Genomic DNA, 19857 nt, shown 5'->3' on the forward strand with positions numbered 1-19857 from the left:
ACAAGGGGAGCATTGACTTGAAAGCCAATTTACTGATAGTGAAGGGGCTCCCCTCTCCAATAAGCTTGTTGTAAACCCTTACATGTGACTGGAAAGCTAGGCTGAGATTATAGAAAACTGGGCTGTTGTCAGCGATAATGAGCCACACACACACATCTGAAGATCCTTTAAGATCTCAAGGTTTGGGGATCATGAGAAAGTTTCTCACAAAAGAAAAGGTTGGTGGGGCTTAGAGCAGAGCTTTTTGTAAATTTCTGCCTCATTTTACACATCATCAAGGTGGGGATGATATCCTTGACCTTTTCTTGTTTTTTCTTTTAATTATAGTCTCATAGAAATTCTAAAAGTAATATTTTATTCTTTCAAGTTAGGGAAAGAGGTCTTTTTATTAGCTTTGGGCTTTAGTTAAGTAATCTTAGAACAGTCTTGTGGGAATTATATTAAATAACCAAGCCAAATGAGAGCACGCTTGCAAGAGACCTAAATCTTGTGGTCATAATCTTGTTCTTTGTGTATCATCCTGGGAGGCCTTCCAAAGGAATTATCATCCCTAGTATTCTCTTTGGCATTTCTGTTTAACATCATCATTTTGTGTGATATGCCACACAAGAAAGAAGACCAGTGATTGATTTCTGTAGTTAAATGTTTTTTTAAAAATCCCTTTAGAATCTGGCCCCAATCCAGCATTCCCTTTCCTACTGTTCCCCTCTGTACTAAGGTCATACATCGAAAACTTAAATAGGCCAGGGTTTTGTCTCTGTGCTTCTGTGCATGCTGTTTCTTCTGTCTGATTAACATACTTTTCCAGCAAGCAGATTTGCAGTATCCCTAGATATAATTGAGATTCAGCCCCTCTGTGGAACATTTGCCAGTTCCTCTCGCTCACTCCAGCGCCCCACACCTCCCATTGCCAGCTGGTCATTTCTTTCCTTTCCGTGTGGGATTTTACACCCCCATTCTAGTATAGGATAGGGGATTATAATGTTCTCATGTGTTAGTCTCTAACAATTAAACTATTTGGCTATTCAAAGGTAAGAATATATTTGCATCTTCCGCATAGTAGTAGGTATCATACATTTGCTGTTAGTTGAGTTGCATGAAGTAATAAATGAAAGAGGAGGAGAAAAAATAAGAATAGTATGTGTCCTGCTGTCTCCTTTTGGTGAAACTTTAATAAACTGGACTTCTAAGCCTCTACCACTCCAGGGTTAGGTTTTTAGAGGCTTATGGAAAATGCTGATACCTAATTTGGAAAAGGAAAGGATGAAAAATTAGTGTTGGAAATTTGTAGAGGTGAGTGGTAGCCAAGCAGCTTGTTGGGTTTGGGTGGAGTAATTAGATGTCTTGGGACTTCCCTGGCGGTGCAGTGATTAGGACTCCATGCTTCCACTGCAGGGGGCATGGGTTCAGTCCCTGGTCGGGGAACTAAGATCCTGCATGCCGCCCGGCATGGCCAAATAAATAAAGTAAGTAAGTAAGTAAGTAAGATGTCTCGGTGTACATTTTATCCTAATAGTTGCTCTTCTGTATTCATAAAATAGAGTCTGGAAAGGCTGGTGATGTTTTTCCAAAATGCCCCACTGCCTTCTTTGATGTGTAGTTGAGGTTTTCTGTTGGTCTTGGAAAAGAAAGTTCACTAATGCATGTTAATTATACCAAATCTCAAATAAGAGCTCCTTCCTCCGTAATGTGATGATGTAAATTCCCAGGTGAGCATATTGAGTCACATTTCAGACCACTTATAGAATCAATCATTTGACACCTAGTCCCAGTAGGGATTTTGCTGATTTTAGCTAATCTCTGCCTTTGCACCTTTCTCTTCATTGCAGCTCTGAAACCCAAAATTGATTTTTATTTCTAGAATTGCATCCATCATTGGCCATGTGTTTAAATACCAGTAGTATCAAAATAAAATGAAAAAGCGCTTAAACTGCAAGTAATTGAGTAGTGCTAATCGAAAATCCCTTTCCTAAATCCTATCCACAGTAAAGTTAAATGGTTTCTCCCCAGCTTAGTCATGTTTGTTAAGAAAAAATTGACAGGGCTATTCCTAAATGACAGCTGATATATTCACCCTCACCCTTTTTCCATACTCTTCTACTCCCACCCCCACCCCCAAGCAGGTTTTGGAGACAAGGCCTTTGCTGCTGTGATGGGAAAGGAGCTCCTCCCCAATTTCTGATGTCACATTAGTGCAAAGGTCAGAAATAGGCAGTGCCGGGCTTCCCTGGTGGCGCAGTGGCTGAGAGTCCACCTGCCGATGCAGGGGACACGGGTTCGTGCCCCAGTCTGGGAAGATCCCACATGCCGCGGAGTGGCTGGGCCCGTGAGCCGTGGCCGCTGAGCCTGCGCGTCCAGAGCCTGTGCTCCGCAACGGGAGAGGACACAACAGTGAGAGGCCCGCGTACCGCAAAAAAAAAAAAACAAAAAAAGGAAATAGGCAGTGCCACACTGGCTGGTGAGAACAGTCACTATGGCCAGGTGCTGCTGGCACTTGCCCTTGCATTCCTTGATTAGAAGGAAGAACTGGAGGAAAATCCCTAAGACAAAAGTCTCATTTTAACCTGCATGCAAGCTGGTAAACTTTCTTGGGTGAGGGGAAGACACGTATAATACATCTCTATATCGTGCTGGCAAAGAATCTGGTATTGTTTGGGGCCACTTTTCATGAGGGCACTATTAGAAGCCATCATAAGTTCATCCTGAAACCCTTTGTTTGAAGCTCTGCCTTGGTTAAGAAGTATTTTGCCTCTAGAGCTTGTATTTTGTTCATTTCATTTGTACTTCCTCTCCTGCCATATTTTCTGAAAGGAGGGACTAAACCAATCAGAGTGTTTCATGCTGCCTGTCATACCCTGTTGATTATTCCTACTATTTATGTACCTGTTGTTACTCATTTCAGAAAGATTTCCGAGTACAGGAACTCCCACTGGCTCGTATTAAGAAGATTATGAAACTGGATGAAGATGTGAAGGTGAATTCACATTCATTTTCATTATTCATATTGAAAGTAAAACGATGGGAAAATTATTGCTCATTTCTCTAGAGCTCAAAGTCTAATTAAACAAAAATGAAAATAATATTGTCTGTTGCTTTTTTATTTGGATTCTCTCTAAAATTGTTATGTGAGCTAAAATTGAACAGTTTTAATTGTTGTATGGTCTTCTCTGAAAATTGGGGATATCCTGTTTTCCAGATGTTGAAAAGATGCTGAGTATTTGCTTTTTGAATCGCCCGATTCTTTCCACTATGTAATGTGAACATGTATCATCACATCAACAGGACAGTGACGTCTTCCTAGCATCTTATTGCAATCTCTAGTTTGTTGATCTGAGCTCTAAGAAATGTTTGATAATGATATTGCACTTGTTCTAACTTTTCAATCTGTAAGTTGTTTCACATGATTTATACTTGTGAGAGGATTTACTTGGGGGTGGCCTTTTCTGTATTCCTAGGAGTCCACATCCTGTTACAGTTCTCACAGGAAAAGAGCAACTGTCTCTCTTTCCACTCAAAATTGATAGTCTCTTGTATTTGTGTGGAAAGCTAACAGTTTACCACAGTTTTCCCTTTTATTAGCTCACTTCTTCCTCATGGTAACCCTGAGAGATTTGATAGGATAAGAATTGTTAGTTTCACCATTCTATAGATATGGAAATAGACACAAAGAGGTTAAAAGTGTCTTACCCAGAGTAGGAGAACCAAGATCCCAATTCTCACCTCCTACTTCCTTAACTCCAGAGCTCTTCCCGTGGCTATATCCTGCATAGAGCACCTCACCAAGGGTTCAGAGCTTTGTTTGACCAAGAGTTTGAACTTTGAATTCAGACTTGGCAAGGCAGCTTGCATTACTTGAGCACTTACTGTGTGCCAGGCCTTGTGCTGGGTGCTTTTATATATATTATCTCATTTGATTCCCACAGCAACCCTGGAAGGTTGTTATCCTTTTTCTTTTCACTATGTGAAAAATAAAGCCCAAAAGGATGGGAAGCCAGAGATTTTCCCTAAATCCGTTGGCTCTCATACTCATTATCTTTCTCCACATTGTCTCCCTTTGGATTAGAACCTAAGTCCTACCACTTACTGGCTCTATGGACATAGGCAAATCACTTCATCTCTCCTAAACCCTAGTTTCTCTGAAAGGCTATTATGAGAGAAAGAAAGTGCATGGTAGGTGCTAGGTAAATATCCTTTTTCCCTCTTCCCTTCTTCTGTCTGCTACCTGCTTTGTCCCTACTCGTGGATTTATTTTACCTTGGAATCTTGTAAGGCTACCACCATCTTGTTTTCTAGCCCTTGCCCCATAGCCCAAGAGTAGGACATGAGGTAAGGGACGAACTGACTGGTTTGAATGACTTGCTGGTGATTGACAGGGAGGGCCTACGTCTGTTACAGATGATCAGTGCAGAAGCCCCTGTGCTGTTTGCCAAGGCGGCCCAGATTTTTATCACTGAGTTGACTCTTCGAGCCTGGATCCACACAGAGGATAACAAGCGCCGGACTCTTCAGGTAATACTGTAGAAAATTAGGCAAGAGCTGCCTTTGCCTTCTTCTGTTGCATGGCTTTGGACCAAAGTTTTTGTTTTTCCTTAGCACTCTGTCAAGCTGATATGTTTAACTGGCATCTTCCTCTACTGCTGGGAGGCAGGCAGACCATATAGCCAAGATAGTCTGTATTTCCCCACCAAGAATCTTAATTTCCAACTCTCCTGTTTTTCACAGCTCAGTGACTGAACTTTGTACTTGGTGAGCTCTCACTATAAACAGAGGCTAAAGTGGTATTTATCTGTTTCCAGATCTAAACAACTTCTGGTTGGAAGCCTTGAGAGACTCCAGAAAAGAACAGTCCCAGGAAGAATAGTCTCACTAACCTCATTAGCCTTTTTGTTTCTTCCCTACTTTCCTGGGAATCCTTTTCTTCCTCTTTCATGTTTCCTTTTTTATTTTAATCCAGCAAATCAGCATTCATGTTGTATGAGGACCCCTTGGTCATTGGCTCTAGAGGCCCTCCGCTCAACATCCAGGCCCTAGTTGTTAGAGGAAAGGTTTCCCAGACATAAGAGGAAGGGTGTGACAGGTACAATAGTGACAGTATTTTAACAACAAAGCCAAGGAAGTAAATTATGCTTTCTGTTTCCCTTTATCTCCAAAGTTGAAAATGCATGCTTTTATTCATTTATCTACAGATATTAAATGAATACCCACAATGTGCCAAGCACTGTTCTAGGCCCTGGGGACTAATACACAAAACAGACAAAAATTCCTACCCTTGGGAAGTCTATATTCTAGTGCAGCCAGACACTGAAAACTTATTTTATGCTGTCTTGAAGGAAGTCTGTGAATTTAGAGAGATCCAATTAAAGCTACCTTCAAGATCAATTCAGATTAAAAAATAAAATGGGCAAAGCACTTGAACAGGCCCTTCAAAAAAGAAGATACCCAGATGACCAATAAGCATATGAAAAGGTATACAACATCATTTGTCATCGGGGAAATACAGATTAAAACCACAATGAGATACTGGTTTACACCCACTACAATGGCTAAAATAAAAAAGACTGACAATACCAAGTGTTGACAAGGAAGTGAAGTGACTGAAACATTTATTGCTGGTCAGAATGTAAGGTGCGATCACCTTGGAAAACTATTTGGCACTTTCTAATAAAGTTAAACATGTTCCTTATTCTAAGACCCAGCCATACCACTCCTACGTGTACACCCAAGTGTGGACATTGTTGTATTGGAATGTTCATAACAACCTTGTTTATAATAGCCAAAAACTGGAAACAACTCAAATGTCCATCAAGATGTAAATATATTAACAAATTGATATATTCATAAAATGGATTACTACTCAACAATAAAAGGAGCAAACTGTTTATTCATACAACAACATGGATGAATCTCAATAATATTAAGCAAAAGAAACCAGAGGAAAAAATTACATAGCACGTACACCATATACTATCACCATCTGTGATGATAGAAATCAGAGTTGTTGTTGCCTCAGATTGGTAGGGGAAGGAAGTTGACTGGAAAGGGATAGAAGGAAACTTTGTCTGTTCTTATCTGGGTGATAGCTACCTGGGTGCATATATTTATTCAAATTCATCAAACTGTGTACTTAAGATTTCTGTATTTTTTTTTTTTTTACTAAATATGATAATCAGTAAAATACTAGCATTAAAAAAGGCAAAATAAAAATGTTAAAAAGACCCATTTAAGTATATCTGTTTCCAAAATTCTGTAGAACACTTTGGTGTATGTTTGGAGGTGATTTTTTTTTCTCCCCCTCATTCTATCCATTGATGAGCCGTTTGGGTAGCTTGAGTAGGTGACATCATCAAGAACATGATACTATATCGTACTAATCTTAAATGAGACCTGGCAGCCTTAAGATGCGCCCTGCTTCGGTCGGGAGGGTTTATTATCAAGCTGGTGGCTGGCAAGAAGGGTGGACTGGAGTTTTGCATTTCAATGGCTTGGGGCCATCACAAAGACAAGGGAAGGAAAATTTCCATCCCCTCCTATTTTGTCTGATGAGTCACCTTCTTTTAAGATGTGATATATAGGGCTTGCTAAGGATTTCTGTTAGCATGTTGACTTTTCCCTCCAACATTTTATTATGTTGGAAAAGTCAACATGCTAACACACAAAATAATTTAAACATAGCAGAGTTTACAGTGAACACCTGTATACTGACCGCCTAGATCCTACCGTTAACATTTTACTTGTTTTGTTCCCATGTCTGTCTTTCTCTCTATCCATCAAGTCATCTATTTTTTTTTGAAGATGCACAGCCACCATTGCTGCTCCAAAGTCAGTTTATTTATTTGTTTTTATTTTTAATTTATTTTTGGCTGCACTGTGTCTTCATTGCTGCGTGTGGGCAAGTGGGGGCTACTCTTCGTTGCAATGCGTGGGCTTCTCATTGCGGTGGCTTGTTGCAGAGCATGGGCTCTATGTGGGCGGGCTTCAGTAATTGTGGCACGTGGGCTCTAGAGCACAGGCTCAGTAGTTGTGGCACACAGGCTTAGTTGCTCTGTGGCATGTGGTATCTTCCCGGACCAGGGCTTGAACCCATGTACCCTGCATTGACAGGCGGATTCTTAACTACTGCGCCATCAGGGAAGTCCCCAAGTCATCTATTTTTATATGCATTTAAAAGTTTACATTCCCCTGAACACTTCAGCATATGTCTCACTCACCATGGTTCACTATTTTTTTCGGTTTTTTCCTTTGCTTTAAAATTGTCATACAGTGAAGTACACAGATCTTAAGTATACATAGTGTGTTGGTTTTTAATTAAAAATCTTTTAATTTTATTATTTAAAGAAAGGGAATGTCACTCTTAGAAAGAACGCCATCAGAGCAGACCTTGGTTTCAGTAGCTTTAGTCAGCTGACTTGGTCTCTACCCACCCTGCCTCTATTCTAGTGACTTCAGGCTTCCAGTGTTCATGTCATGTGGAACAAGATTTAAACTGTGGATTTGACATTGTGATTTTCAATTTCAAAATAAAAATTGTAGCCTTGTAGGAGCTAACATATATAGATCCGATGACTAGAAAATATTGCAAAAAGTTACTGAATTAGGATTTCAGCAAAGGGATTCAAAATAGATTATAACTACTTGTGAACCAAAGAGCCAGAATATTATTTAGGGGCTTAAAAAGTTATAAGGTTGAATGATAGTCTAACCTTGCTAACCACAGAATGACCAGAAATGTGTCAGTTAAGATTGCTAGATTCGTACAGATGTATCTGGAGGATGATAATTTAGGATCCAGCAGAAGTGGTAATAGTTGGAGGCTCAAATATACAGTTTGTAGAGCATGAGCTACATTTATCTCTTTTTTGTCAGTGTTTGTCCATCAAGTCTGATCATTTGAAGTTTATAAGAGTTTGGTTGTACTACTTTTGGCCTGTAGGCTTGGCCATGGGTATTTAATTTGGCTTAGAAGTCATCATCTTACCTTACTTGTAACTTGGAGAGTAGAAAGCCAGGTGAACTAGTTTCTCCCCAGGCTAATTTTTCACTCTGCTTTTCTTTGTTACAGAGGAATGATATCGCCATGGCAATTACAAAATTTGATCAGTTTGACTTTCTCATCGATATTGTTCCAAGAGATGAGCTGAAACCACCAAAGCGTCAGGTGAGCTGGGAAGGCATTGCTCCTGCTGCTGCTGACTAGAGAGTGCCTTGCCTCCTGGTGTCAGATACGCTCCTTTTCCTCTCTCAGCACAAGTCATTTGCTCTTCTTTTGCTTTTCTTTCTGTAGACCAGATCCATCCTTAACATCTCCTCCTGTTACTCATTTAGGGATGCTTTTAACTCAGTGCCTCTGAGGTGGAATTTCAGTGAAAACAGACAAAATGAAAATGAAAGACTTTAGTTACAACAGTAAAGTGAAGCTCATTTCGAGGTATCCTAGGAAGTCTGTCAGAGTTCTTAATCTGGGATGGGAGAGCAAGTTACAGATTTTAGATTTCCAAGAAACAGCTTCTGTGTGTGCATAGTGGTGTCTGGAGTGAGTGGACTGGGTTTTCTCTTAGTCTAGATTGTGGTTCTCTGCACAGTGCACTGGCTGCACTTTAGAATCACCTGTTAGGGTTTAAAAAATACCAGTCCCTAGGCCCCGCCCCTACACCAGCTGAATCAGAATCTGTGAGGGGGAGGCCCAGGCATTAGTGCTTTTTAAAGCTCTCCGGATGCTTTTAATGTGTAACCATATTTGAGAACCACCATTTAAGCAACCTTTCTAAGCAGTCATGAGAAAGAATGTGAGTGTCTGCCTTTCCTGCTCTTCTGTCTGCTCCTCTCCAGAGGTCACACCATTGTTTTTCAGCACTTTGGGTGCATAAAGCTCTTAATTGCAATTGCGATAGACCCCTCTCCTGTGTAGCTCATCATTTTAGGCATGCAGATTGCATGACTCACTAGATGTAGTAGAGATGCTTGGGGGATAGTGGCAGAGTCTGGCAGGAGCAAAGCTGAGCCTTGATCTGCTTTCTCTGTTTTGTTAATAAAATTTTAAGTGTTTTTAATGAATTATTTCATAGTGTATTGTCCTTAGAAACAGGAGTCATTCAGTGACGACCATTCTCCTGTGCCGTCTCGTGTTAATAACGAGTAAGAGAGTGTAGGAGAAGTGGGCATCTTAAACACCCTTTGTAATCCCGACCCTGCCTGAGGGTCTTTGGGTTAGCAAGCCCTCTGCACCTCCTTCCTAGAGCGGGGTGCCTCACTGCGTCTTCGTTCTTTCTGGGCAGTCTTTGCTACTGTAAACATCCTTGACTGGAAGCTGTAAGGCGTTCCAGGGAGCTTTCAGTCGGATGTTTACAGCGGCAGGCTGCCACGGTCGTCCCGCTGTGCATCGCCTTTGAAACATTGCAGGTTTGTGCCCACGGCTCAGTTCCTCTCTTAGTGCTTCCCTCCTCTCTGAGAAGTCACCACAAGAACTCAGACCACTTCGCTTCCTTCAGAACAGTTGATAGCATTCACCCATTCTCCTTGTTGGAATTTGTTTCAGAAGCCCCCTTTAGACCAAGGTGGTGAGCTCTGTGACAAAATCAGGCCTTGCTCGGGCTCCTTGCACCAACTCCTGCTTGTTCCCTGGGGCTGCCTGCCAAGCCAGCTGGCTAGAGAGAATGGTCATGTCCTCTCCCTTCCTCCAGCGTCCTCAGTGCTTCACTCTCTTAGGGTGTCAGAGAGCTCCTTGTTACATCCTAGCCTGACTCAGAATGCTATGATCCATCTCCTTTAAAGTGTGTCTAGCTGAAACAGCTCAGTTTCTGAACTAAACAGGTTCAGTTCTTTGCAGGTGTTCAGGCCATTGATCGGCATCCTATTCGGGAGAGCTACTGCCTGGCCTTTGAAAGGTTGAGATTGCTGAAAGCTGGCCTGAAATTCTAAGATAGCACTTTTAATCCTCTGTAGACATGATGTTTTCCCAAGCTCCAAATTGGCTGGCACCTTCCTTAAGTCCTTTAAAAGCACCTACTCTCCAGAACTCACCCTTTCTGAAGGAGGGAGCAGTTCATTCTTGCTACTGAAGCAAATGTGCTTTTTTCCAGTCTGGGGCTGGCTGCACAGCACTGTGGTGATGGCTCTAGGATGTGAGGCTGCTCGTTCTCTGGCGTTGTCTATCAGACTCTACTTCTGAAGAGATTCTAAGAGCAGGCACTCTGGTTGGGGAGGCCACTGCTGAAGCTGGGCAGGTGCCCCATTCTGGATTGATCCAGTCATTCAGAGATTGTTCTAGCACGGGGTGATTTCCCACTGCTCGGGAAAGAAACGAGCCAGAAATACTGAGTTGTGCATCTAAGGCCCTTGACTTCTCTGAGATGCGTGGGGATGTCTTCTTGTTCTTTGGGGAAGCAAGACTACTCAAGCAGAAGATAGTTGAGGCCTGACTTCTGCCCCACTAAAACTGTGAGTTGAAAGTTCCTGCTCATTGAAATGTCATTTCCTCTTCACCCATTTCTTTAAACCAATCATAATCACTCCCTTACTAGCTTGACCTCCATTGGCGGAATGAGTATTCATAATGCAGAAGAAGCTTAGATATGCCTCCTTCCATTCCAATGATTTGAGAGCTGTCATGCCTGTCCTCACAACACAAACCTTGGTGCCTCTATTTGATACTCACAGAAGTGTCCTAGACACTGCCTAGTTCATAAACAGTTTAAGAGCATACAGTAGGCATCATAGGAGAAGCTCTTTACATGTTCTCACAGCTTTTGGCAAGGGATATTTTGGCTTCTGAAAGTGGTACTTAAAGGGTTTGCTATTTGTCTGGCAAAAAGACCATATTCACTTGCAGATTAGCTACAGTCAAGGATAACTGGAGACAGAACAATGACAGGTCAGGGCTGGTAAATGCCAGTGGCTCCCTACTCCCTAAGACTTCCTGCAAGTTAGTTCTAGGGGTCTGAGTCCTCTGTACCCTCTCATCACCCAAGAGCTTTTCCAAGTTAGTTTGGATTTTAGTGGTTGATGTTTCTTGTAGAATGGGAAGGGAGTTCTGAGTGGAAAATAAATTCATTGAACCTATTTCAGGAGCCTTGAAAAGAGCAGTTGGCCTTTGTTTCTTCGCTAAGGAGGGTGTCAGTATTATCCCTGTCACAGCCAAGATCAAGTTGACTGGCTGACCTTTATTTATAATGGTGAGAAGTTGGAGTTGAAGTGGAGGTGATGTTGTCACAGTTAAGTTGTTCTGGAAACTGAGACCTAGATGAAAATAAAAGGGGACCTCCTTTTTCTTCTGCCTCAGCATGATCATGTCCAGGGTTCAAACTGTTTGGGCCTGAAGCACAGAATGCATTAACTTAGAAAGTTGGTTCATGTTTGAGGACTAGCTTAGAAACCCAGAATGTTACAAGTGTCTGCCTAGACTGGGTGAATGGCCATTAGGGAACCTTGTCATGCAGAGATCCAAGTTCCTCAGGGGCTAGATATCAGGAGTCCTAGTTTTAGTATCCTGGGCCCCCAGTCACCGGGCAAGCAAAAGAATACCCAACCCCGTTCTTTAGCAGACAGGCGTGTCTCCTGCACTACGGCCACAGAATCCTAGAGGTAGCAAGAAATTAGGGATTCTTTTCTATTGCTAACAGCTGTTGGGTTCAAGAGAATTTGTCATACTCCCAACTTGGGTTAAAAAAAGTACTTTCCTACCTCCGGTTGTCTGCCTGGCTCTATGAATCCATTCATCATTCAGCAACTGCTTATTGAGTGCCTGCAAGGAGACAGGTGGTAGCGACAGTGGGGAGGGAGCAAGAGAGAGCGAGGCTTTGCCTTCACAGGGCTTTCATTCTAGCAGGGAAAGTAGTAGAATTTTCCAAGCAAGTACAAAAAAACTGTAATGAGAAACGGACTTTGGAAGCACAGATTGGGGATGGGGTCAGTACCAACTTTGTAAAGGTCACTCTGGAGAGCTTTGGTCCACAGGGTCTCTATACCTTGAAGAAGTGTCTTCTTTTCCTCTTTCCTTGAACCTGGCAAACTTAGTCCAGAACATGGAAGTGAGTAAATTTAGCTGATATTTTGCTCAACAAGCCCAAGTGGTTGTATGTTTCTGTTGTTTTTGTTGTCCCAGGCAGGGCACCATGTGTCGCAGGGCCCTCCGGAGCAGACGCCGATCTGTGTCAGTGGTCAGGGGCCGGCCAACCCTGGACCCTCAGGCTGTAACCATGCCGTAGTGTGTGTAAACATCCTACACTCTCAGCTGTGAGCTCGAGGTGGCTGGGAGAGGGTTGTTTACTCCTTCTGCCATGGAAAACGTCAGCTGAAGAAGGAACGGTCTCTTCACCCAGCAGATCGGCCAGAGGCCACCCCACTGGAGGGCTGTCCCTCAGGCCCCCTGGGTTGCGCTTCTGTGGCTAAGTACCACCAAACCAGATGTGATGCTGGATAGACATGGCCTCAGTGACCACAGAGCTCTCGACATGCTCTGAAAAGCTGGGCTCTTGCCTACCAGTGTTCTTGATCCTGACATTTGATTCTGAAATTCCAATCCAGAGAAAGCCCTGTTTCCCTTTCCCCTGCTCGTTCCCTCCTGAGGTGGTGGGAACGAAATACAGAGAGTGCTGCCTATTTGGGAGATTGGGAGCCAGCCTGAGAGCATGGTATTTGGGGTGCTTGCCGTTAGCACTCTTCTCAGGTCATAGGCCTTGACGGCATTTACTATCAAGCACTGCTAGTGCGTGGTTTTTAGTTACAGTAATTATTTGCCCATTTGCAACTCATCACGCAGTGGGTGATTACTCTGTACTTCAGAAAATTGGCTGTATGTTTTGTGAAGCCTATGGAATCTGTTATTTTTAGTGTGATTTAGCACAACTGGTCTCTTCGAATTCCACTTTCTCTTGGCTTCAGATGTGGAGAGCTCAGCGTTCAGCAGGCAACTGCACAGAGCCCATTTGGGGGAAGAGTGGAAATTCACTGTGGCAGCTGCTGAGCCGGTTCTTTTCCTCTTACCTGCCCCTCCTTCTGCCCCACAGGAGGAGGTGCGTCAATCTGTGACTCCTGCCGAACCCGTCCAGTACTACTTCACGCTGGCTCAGCAGCCCACTGCCGTCCAGGTCCAGGGACAGCAGCAAGGCCAGCAGACCACCAGCTCCACAACCACCATCCAGCCCGGGCAGATCATCATTGCACAGCCTCAGCAGGGCCAGGTCTGTGAACCGCGGAGGGTGCCGGCCCAGCCAGACAGCACCTCTTAGGTTTGGGATGGGCAAAGTGTGACTGGGGCAGAGGGGCGGTCAGATCACCCGGTCCTGTAGAGGACTGGATTTGAATTCTGGAGACCTGGGCTTTTCTCCAGATTCAGCCACTGAGGTGATGTGTCACCTGATCTCTCTCGACCCTGGTTTCCTTGTGGGTCATATGAGGAAAGTGCAGTGAGCAAGACATTCTCCAGGATCCCTAAAAAGTTTGAGGAGGAAAAAAATCTTTATATTGCCCCCATGATGAATAGTGACATCTTTTTTTTTTTTTTTTTTTTTTTGGCGGTACGTGGGCCTCTCACTGTTGTGGCCCCTCCCGTTGCGGAGCGCAGGCTCAGCGGCCATGGCTCATGGGCCCAGCCACTCCGCGGCATGTGGGATCTTCCCGGACCGGGGCACGAACCCGTGTCCCTGCATCGACAGGCGGACTCTCAACCACTGCGCCACTAGGGAAGCCTAGTGACATCTTTTAAGTGGACTCCGTGCCTGCTGTCTGTGTCTCCCACCAGAATTGGAATTTGTACCCTCAAGGGGGAGATCAGGCATCATTGCCAGCTTGCATACCTCTCCTCTCCTTTTCCCCATCATTTCTGTGTCCCACCAAATTTGTGTCAGGTGACTTTCTTTTCACAATAGTAATCAGAAGATTCCTTCTCTGTCTGAAAGCAGTAACATCCACATGGTTGGGGATCATGAGAGGCTGAAGAGAACTATGTGTTTTTGTTTTTGTACGTCTTTATTGGAGTATAATTGCTTTACAATGTGGTGTTAGTTTCTGCTGTACAGCAAAGTGAGTCAGCTATACGTATACATATGTCTCCATATCCCCTCCCTCTTGAGCCTCCCTCCCACTCTCCCTTTCCCACCCCTCTAGGTGGTCACAAAGCACGGAGCTGATCTCCCTGTGCTATGTGGCTGCTTCCCACTAGCTATCTATATTTGGTAGTGTATATATGTCAATGCTACTCTCACTTCGTCCCAGCTTCCCCGCCACCCCCGTGTCCTCAGGTCCATTCTGTACGTCTGCATCTTTATCCCTGTCCTGCCCCTAGGGAGAACTATGTTTCCTGAGCTCTGACTCCAAATTCCCTGCCAATCATTAATTTATTTATTCATCAAACATTGAACATCCTCTTAGATAAAGTCCAATGCTATGTGTTGGGGACACAAGCATGGATAAAACAGTCCCTATTTTAAAGAATTCAAGAATCTAGTTGGGGCTACAAATACTTGAAGGTTATACCACTTGCCACGTGGGAAGTATAAGATATTCTTAGGATTGTGTAGAGGGTGTTATGGGAGCACTTCAAAGTGGGTACCTAACAAAGATGTGAGGGAGGTGGAAGGAGATGTCAGAGAAAGTTCCCTGAAGGGAATAATATGAGTCTTAGAGGGAACAATGGAAATGAATCAAATAAAGAGGGAAGGAGGGCTTTCCCAGGAGAGGGCACAGCACGAGCAAAGGCTTGGAGGTGAGAAACAGCACGGGGAAAATGGTAGGAGGGGAGGGTACAGTCAGCGTAGCGGAACGTCTAGGCAAGTTGAAAAGATAGGCAGAGGACACATCCCAAACAGCCATGTGTATTCTAGTAAGGAGCTGGGTTTGCCTAAAGAAAAAAAGGTTGGGACAGGGGTAGATTTAAATATTACTATGATTTTAGGATTTATTCCCTGCCCATTTTCTTATCCATGTAACAGAAATTTATTGAGTGCTTGCTCTTTGCAAGACACAGTCTTAGGCAGACGGGGTTTAAAGATGATCACAGCCCAGTCCCTGCCTCAAGGCATCCGCTGCACCATGATGCCTGAGGGACTTTCTTTGGCTAATGCTTGTGCCTCTGCAGTGGTGAGAGCTTTACCTGCCAAAGGCTTATCCCTGTACAAAGCAAACTTCAAGGGAGTCTGCCAAGAGCTGGCTCTGATTGGCTGGCCGTTCTAAGAAGCTCATGGCTGTTGTGCCCCGACAGCAGGGCATGCCATATGTGATTTGAGATCTGCCATGCTAACACGAGCCCTCGTTTTCCTGAAATAATTTAGAAATACCTTGGAAATCCTCTTGGGAAAATTGAGTTGGTAGTACAGTGATGAGTTGGCAGTATGCATTTTTTTTAGTCAGCGAGAATTTCACCTACCTCTTCTTTGCCACCCCAGACTTGCTCAGCTTGGAGCTGATAAGGCTTGTGAGGGTGGTGAAGTTGGTTCCTCCCAGCATCTCCTGTTGTTTCGCTGTCTGGCTGGTTCAGGGTGGCCTTGTGCTGTGTCACACCTCCCCGGACCTACAGGAATCGTTGTTTCAAATTGAGTTCAGATACCTTTGCAGGACCAATACCTATTAAAGTTGGAAGAAAAGCGTAATTTGTTAAAGTGAATCCTGTGTTTTCTGTCATAAAATTGGAAACATTTATTACTGGAGGTTTGGGGAACAGGCTGAGTTGGAAATCATGGTGTGAGTATAGGAGGTGTTTCCTGTTGACCTAACCCACTGCATGTATTGCCCTCTGTCGTCTTTCTTCCCTACCCTCTTGCAGTTTGTAGTAATTTCTCCTTACCTAATAATCCCTTGAGTCCCATCTACAGTTCTCAGAACATATCCCCTTCCCTTGTAACTTTAGATGCAGAGTAGACCTGTGCAGTCAGAAAGTGAGAGCATCAGAATAACAGCATCGATTGAAGCCCAGGATTCATTAAGACTCTCAGAGTTGTCTTAAGAGGTGATTCTTAATTCAGAGTGGGGAGAAATCATATCCACAGTGAGGGGTTGGGGTGCAGGTGTGGTTAAAGGGCTCCACTAGCACCACTGCCAGATGCACAAGATGTGCTGGGATCTGTGATGGTCACATCTAGGGCTAAAGTTTTGAGATTAAAAGAAATGACTGATCCTTTTGACAGTTTGAATCTGCTGTCTCTCAAAGGAGCAAGTTTCATTGGGCAGTCCTCTAAGTGTGTGTGAAACACAGAATCTTCATATACATTCGACAGAAATTCCTTAAATCTGCGATTCCTGTTTCTAGAAAGTTAGAAGTCTGGCTTTATTAAATTCCGTTACTTACGGGTAGCCCTAGTTAAGGTCCAGATCTTAACAGTGTCCAGGTCTTAAGGGTGTTTGCCTCGCCCGTGGAAAGCAGTGCTGTGATCCAGAGCAGCTGGCTGGCCAGAGTGGGCTGGAGTCGCTCTGCTGCTTGAATGGGGGTGAAAGCCAGTGTGCCCTTTGTGTTTCTTCCAGTGTCCTGCATGCCTGAGAAGGAGCCCAGGGTCCTGAGCTTAGTTAACCCATACTGATCCCACTTTCCATTTAGTTTGCCCTCTAAACTCACCTGCTCCAGACTTGACTTCAGCCATGTCTCAGGCAAATTATCGTGGTTGCTTTTGATTCTCTTGTACCGTATGTGCCTTTCTATCATTGAAGGGGCTGTGAAGAGTTGAAACGTTTGAAGCATAGAGGTATTCGGGGCCAAGGCAAATATTCTGTACTCTGAGTCTAAAAATCCGTTTGGCCTTCCTGTCTTTTATTTTGGAGAGTGACTTGAACAGTGCTCTGAGCCCAAAGGACTCTGTAGGTTGAGTATTGTTAGTGTTGCGATGAGGTCAGGCATCCATGGAGGGGGTTTGCTCCCGGTGAACTGCTCGTTATTAACCCCTTGGTAGGCCTAATGGCTCTGGGCTGGAGCTCAGTCAGCTTTCTCATGACTCTTCCTTCCAGACCACACCCGTGACCATGCAGGTTGGAGAAGGTCAGCAGGTGCAGATTGTCCAGGCCCAGCCGCAGGGTCAAGCCCAGCAGGCCCAGAGTGGCACTGGACAGACCATGCAGGTGATGCAGCAGATCATTACGAACACAGGAGAGATCCAGCAGATCCCGGTAAGTCCTGCCCTGCCTTAAGGTCTGCGTGGCACTTTGCTCAACAGTATAACAGGAAATAGTTAAAGATTTCACACACACACACACACACACACACACACACACACACACACACACACTTACACACACACACACACACACACACACACACACACACACACACACTTTGTTATAAACCTATATTCCCATTACCCCAAACCACAACTTGCTTCACTGTACACGCCCTGCTTTCCTTTAATCCAGGTTCGGGCTCACCACGATGGGGCAGCTCCTCTCCATTTCCCCTCACTCGGCCTACGCAGAGAAATCATTGTAACCACTATTCTGTGCCAAGGCCCAGAGGCCCTGTGAGGCAGTCCTAGTCCTGTCTTTTGATTTGCAGAGAATAAGAGGGAGGTGTATAGAGAAGGCCATAAATACACTTGTTGCATATTCATGAGTCAGTTCCCAGTGGAGCCTGCAGCAAAGTGTATTTTTGGCTTTCATTTAACTTACCCATTCCTTCACTGTGGACTGCTACTTCCTGTGTGCCTTGAGGGATTTCATTTCTTAGATTTGTTGGCTTTTTCACTTGTACTTGTTCTTTGGTGGAAAAAAAAAAAAAAGGTCCTTGTCTTAACACTTGCCATCTATTCATTGGTCAATTTGCCACAAAAAAATGTGGAAAATGAGTGACATGGAGCAGGCCTGTTCCTGCCCCTTGCCCTTCCTATTGTAAATGAAATGTAGGCAGATACAGAAACTCACTTGGACTTGGTTAACTACTTCCTTTTTGAAGAAAGTTCAGAAAGTATCCTCAACTCTGTTTTGGGGACTGTTCTTCTTAACAGAGTAATAGGCCAGGAGAAAGCTTAGGAAAGGGGTGTGTGTGCATCCCTCTGTTTACCTCTTCCCTTTTCATCTCTCTCTCCCCCTCCCATCCCCCGCTCCATCTCCCTTTCCCCCCTCCCTTTCCTTCCCCCACGGCGTGGGGCTGGGGGTGGTGACGCCACACACACACACCCCCATCAATTCCAGATTCCTTGCAGCCACCAGCCCATGACTTCTCTCACAAATGGTTCTCATTTTTGCATGTGGGGGCACCAAAACAAGTTCAGCTAAGCCAGAGAAGAGTTCACACTTTGTAGTAACTTTTTTTTTTTTAATAAATTTATTTTATTTATTTATTGTTTTTGGCTGCATTGGGTCTTTGTTGCTGCGCATGGGCTTTTCTCTGATTGTGGAGAGCGGGGGCTACTCTTCGTTGCAGTGCACGGGCTTCTCATTGCGGTGGCTTCTCCTGTTGTGGAGCACGGGCTCTAGGCACGTGGGCTTCAGTAGTTGTGGCACGTGGGCTCAGTAGTTGTGGCTCGCGGGCTCTAGAGCGCGGGCTCAGTAGTTGTGGCTCACGGGCTTAGTTGCTCCGCGGCATGTGGGATCTTCCCGGACCAGGGCTCGAACCCGTGTCCCCTGCATTGGCAGGCAGACTCCCAACCACTGCGCCACCAGGGAAGCCCTGTAGTAACTTTAACTTGAGTCTTTTAAAGCCTCTGGGGCACAGAAGACTTGTTGCAGAATTTAGGACCTGGTCTTCACTGTATACCTTCTGCAGGAGTCTGCATTTTTAAACTCACCAGAGCGCTCGTATTAGTGATGACCTTTAGGAAGGAAGCTTTGCTCCTCTTTTGAAAGCCCAGGGGGTAGGCTTCTTTGCTCTGTAATTTTAAAAAGGTATGAGCGTCCCCAGGCCTACCCTTGTGGTAGAGGACTGAAGGGCAGAGCATCACCAGTACCTAAACACAAGCCTGAAAGAAGAGCTTGCTTCTAAGAACTGCTTGGAACTGTTTGGCTCACAGCTTTTCAGTCACATTTGAGTTTCTGCAAAAGAGCTCTTCCCAGCTGGGAAATGTAAAATCCCTATGGCCAGCAGTATACCTTCCCCCACTCCTGGGACAAGGCTTCGGTCTCTCATCCCATGTTCCTCAGCAGGAGTTCTGGTGACTCCTGGTACCAGCCACCATCTGTCTCGGCAGATGAGGTTTCCCAAGCCTCCACCCAGCTGTCTTCCTCCCCATAAGCAACTTAATGTTGCCTGGAAGCCGCACTGTGGGATGTAGTGGGGAGTTTAGGCTTGGCATCACAACTTCCCAGCAGCTCCTCTTGGCGTGTTCTCAGGAGAGAAATGACTACAGGTCACAATACCTTGCCCTGTCTCCTTTGAACCAGATTATTAACGGGTTTAGATTTTGTGTCCCTCCATCTTGCCTTAAGCGGACAATTCTGGAACGTTCTACCAGGAACTTCAGTGTTAGTCTTTTCTTGGTGGTTCAAATCCTCATTGAGTCTGAAGTTTCAGGGAAGCAGTTTGATTTAACACTGCATGCAGAAGCTTCCTCCTGTCAGCATTTTCCTCACGGAAGTAAAAGCCCCTGCAATGAAGTTAGCTCTTGAAGGCAAGGGGAAATTTTGCTCCAGGACAAAGAGGCATGACTTGCCTGTTACCCTCAAGAAGCTCACCCTTACAAGCAAAGCAGGCTAGGCAGCTAGGGAGGGTGGTGTCTGGGCCTCCAGATAGAGAGAGACCAAATCTGCTGGGCCTCCTGGAGCCGCCTTCATTCCCCACATCCTGAGTGTGACTGTCCGGAGTCCTCCTTTGCTGACTCTTTTCTCTGCTGATTGGTCCTCTCCTCATCCCCATGCTCGAAGCACTCACTAATGCTTCCGTGCTATGCTGCAGCATTAAGAGCTGAGTTAAGGCTTTTAGCACACAATTAAATGCAGCGTGTGGTATTA

At 44.7% G+C, this 19857-nt stretch overlaps 1 protein-coding gene across 6 annotated transcripts in view; it reads left to right on the plus strand.

Moving 5' to 3' along the window:
- Positions 1–19857, plus strand: part of NFYC (nuclear transcription factor Y subunit gamma) — a 63935-nt gene that overhangs the window by 38991 nt on the left and 5087 nt on the right. For 5 of the 6 annotated variants that reach the window (XM_079899156.1, XM_079899157.1, XM_079899161.1 and 2 more), the window contains exons 3-7: positions 2903–2974; positions 4396–4509; positions 8060–8155; positions 13002–13175; positions 16927–17085. In XM_079899156.1, coding sequence (XP_079755282.1) covers positions 2903–2974; positions 4396–4509; positions 8060–8155; positions 13002–13175; positions 16927–17085 — 615 coding nt within the window. Of the gene's footprint in view, positions 1–2902; positions 2975–3230; positions 3387–4395; positions 4510–8059; positions 8156–13001; positions 13176–16926; positions 17086–19857 lie in introns of those variants that run through there. The other variant, XM_079899160.1, reaches the window with a different exon arrangement.

This window comes from Stenella coeruleoalba (assembly GCF_951394435.1).
Source record: "Stenella coeruleoalba genome assembly, chromosome: 1".
NCBI lineage: Eukaryota > Metazoa > Chordata > Mammalia > Artiodactyla > Delphinidae > Stenella > Stenella coeruleoalba.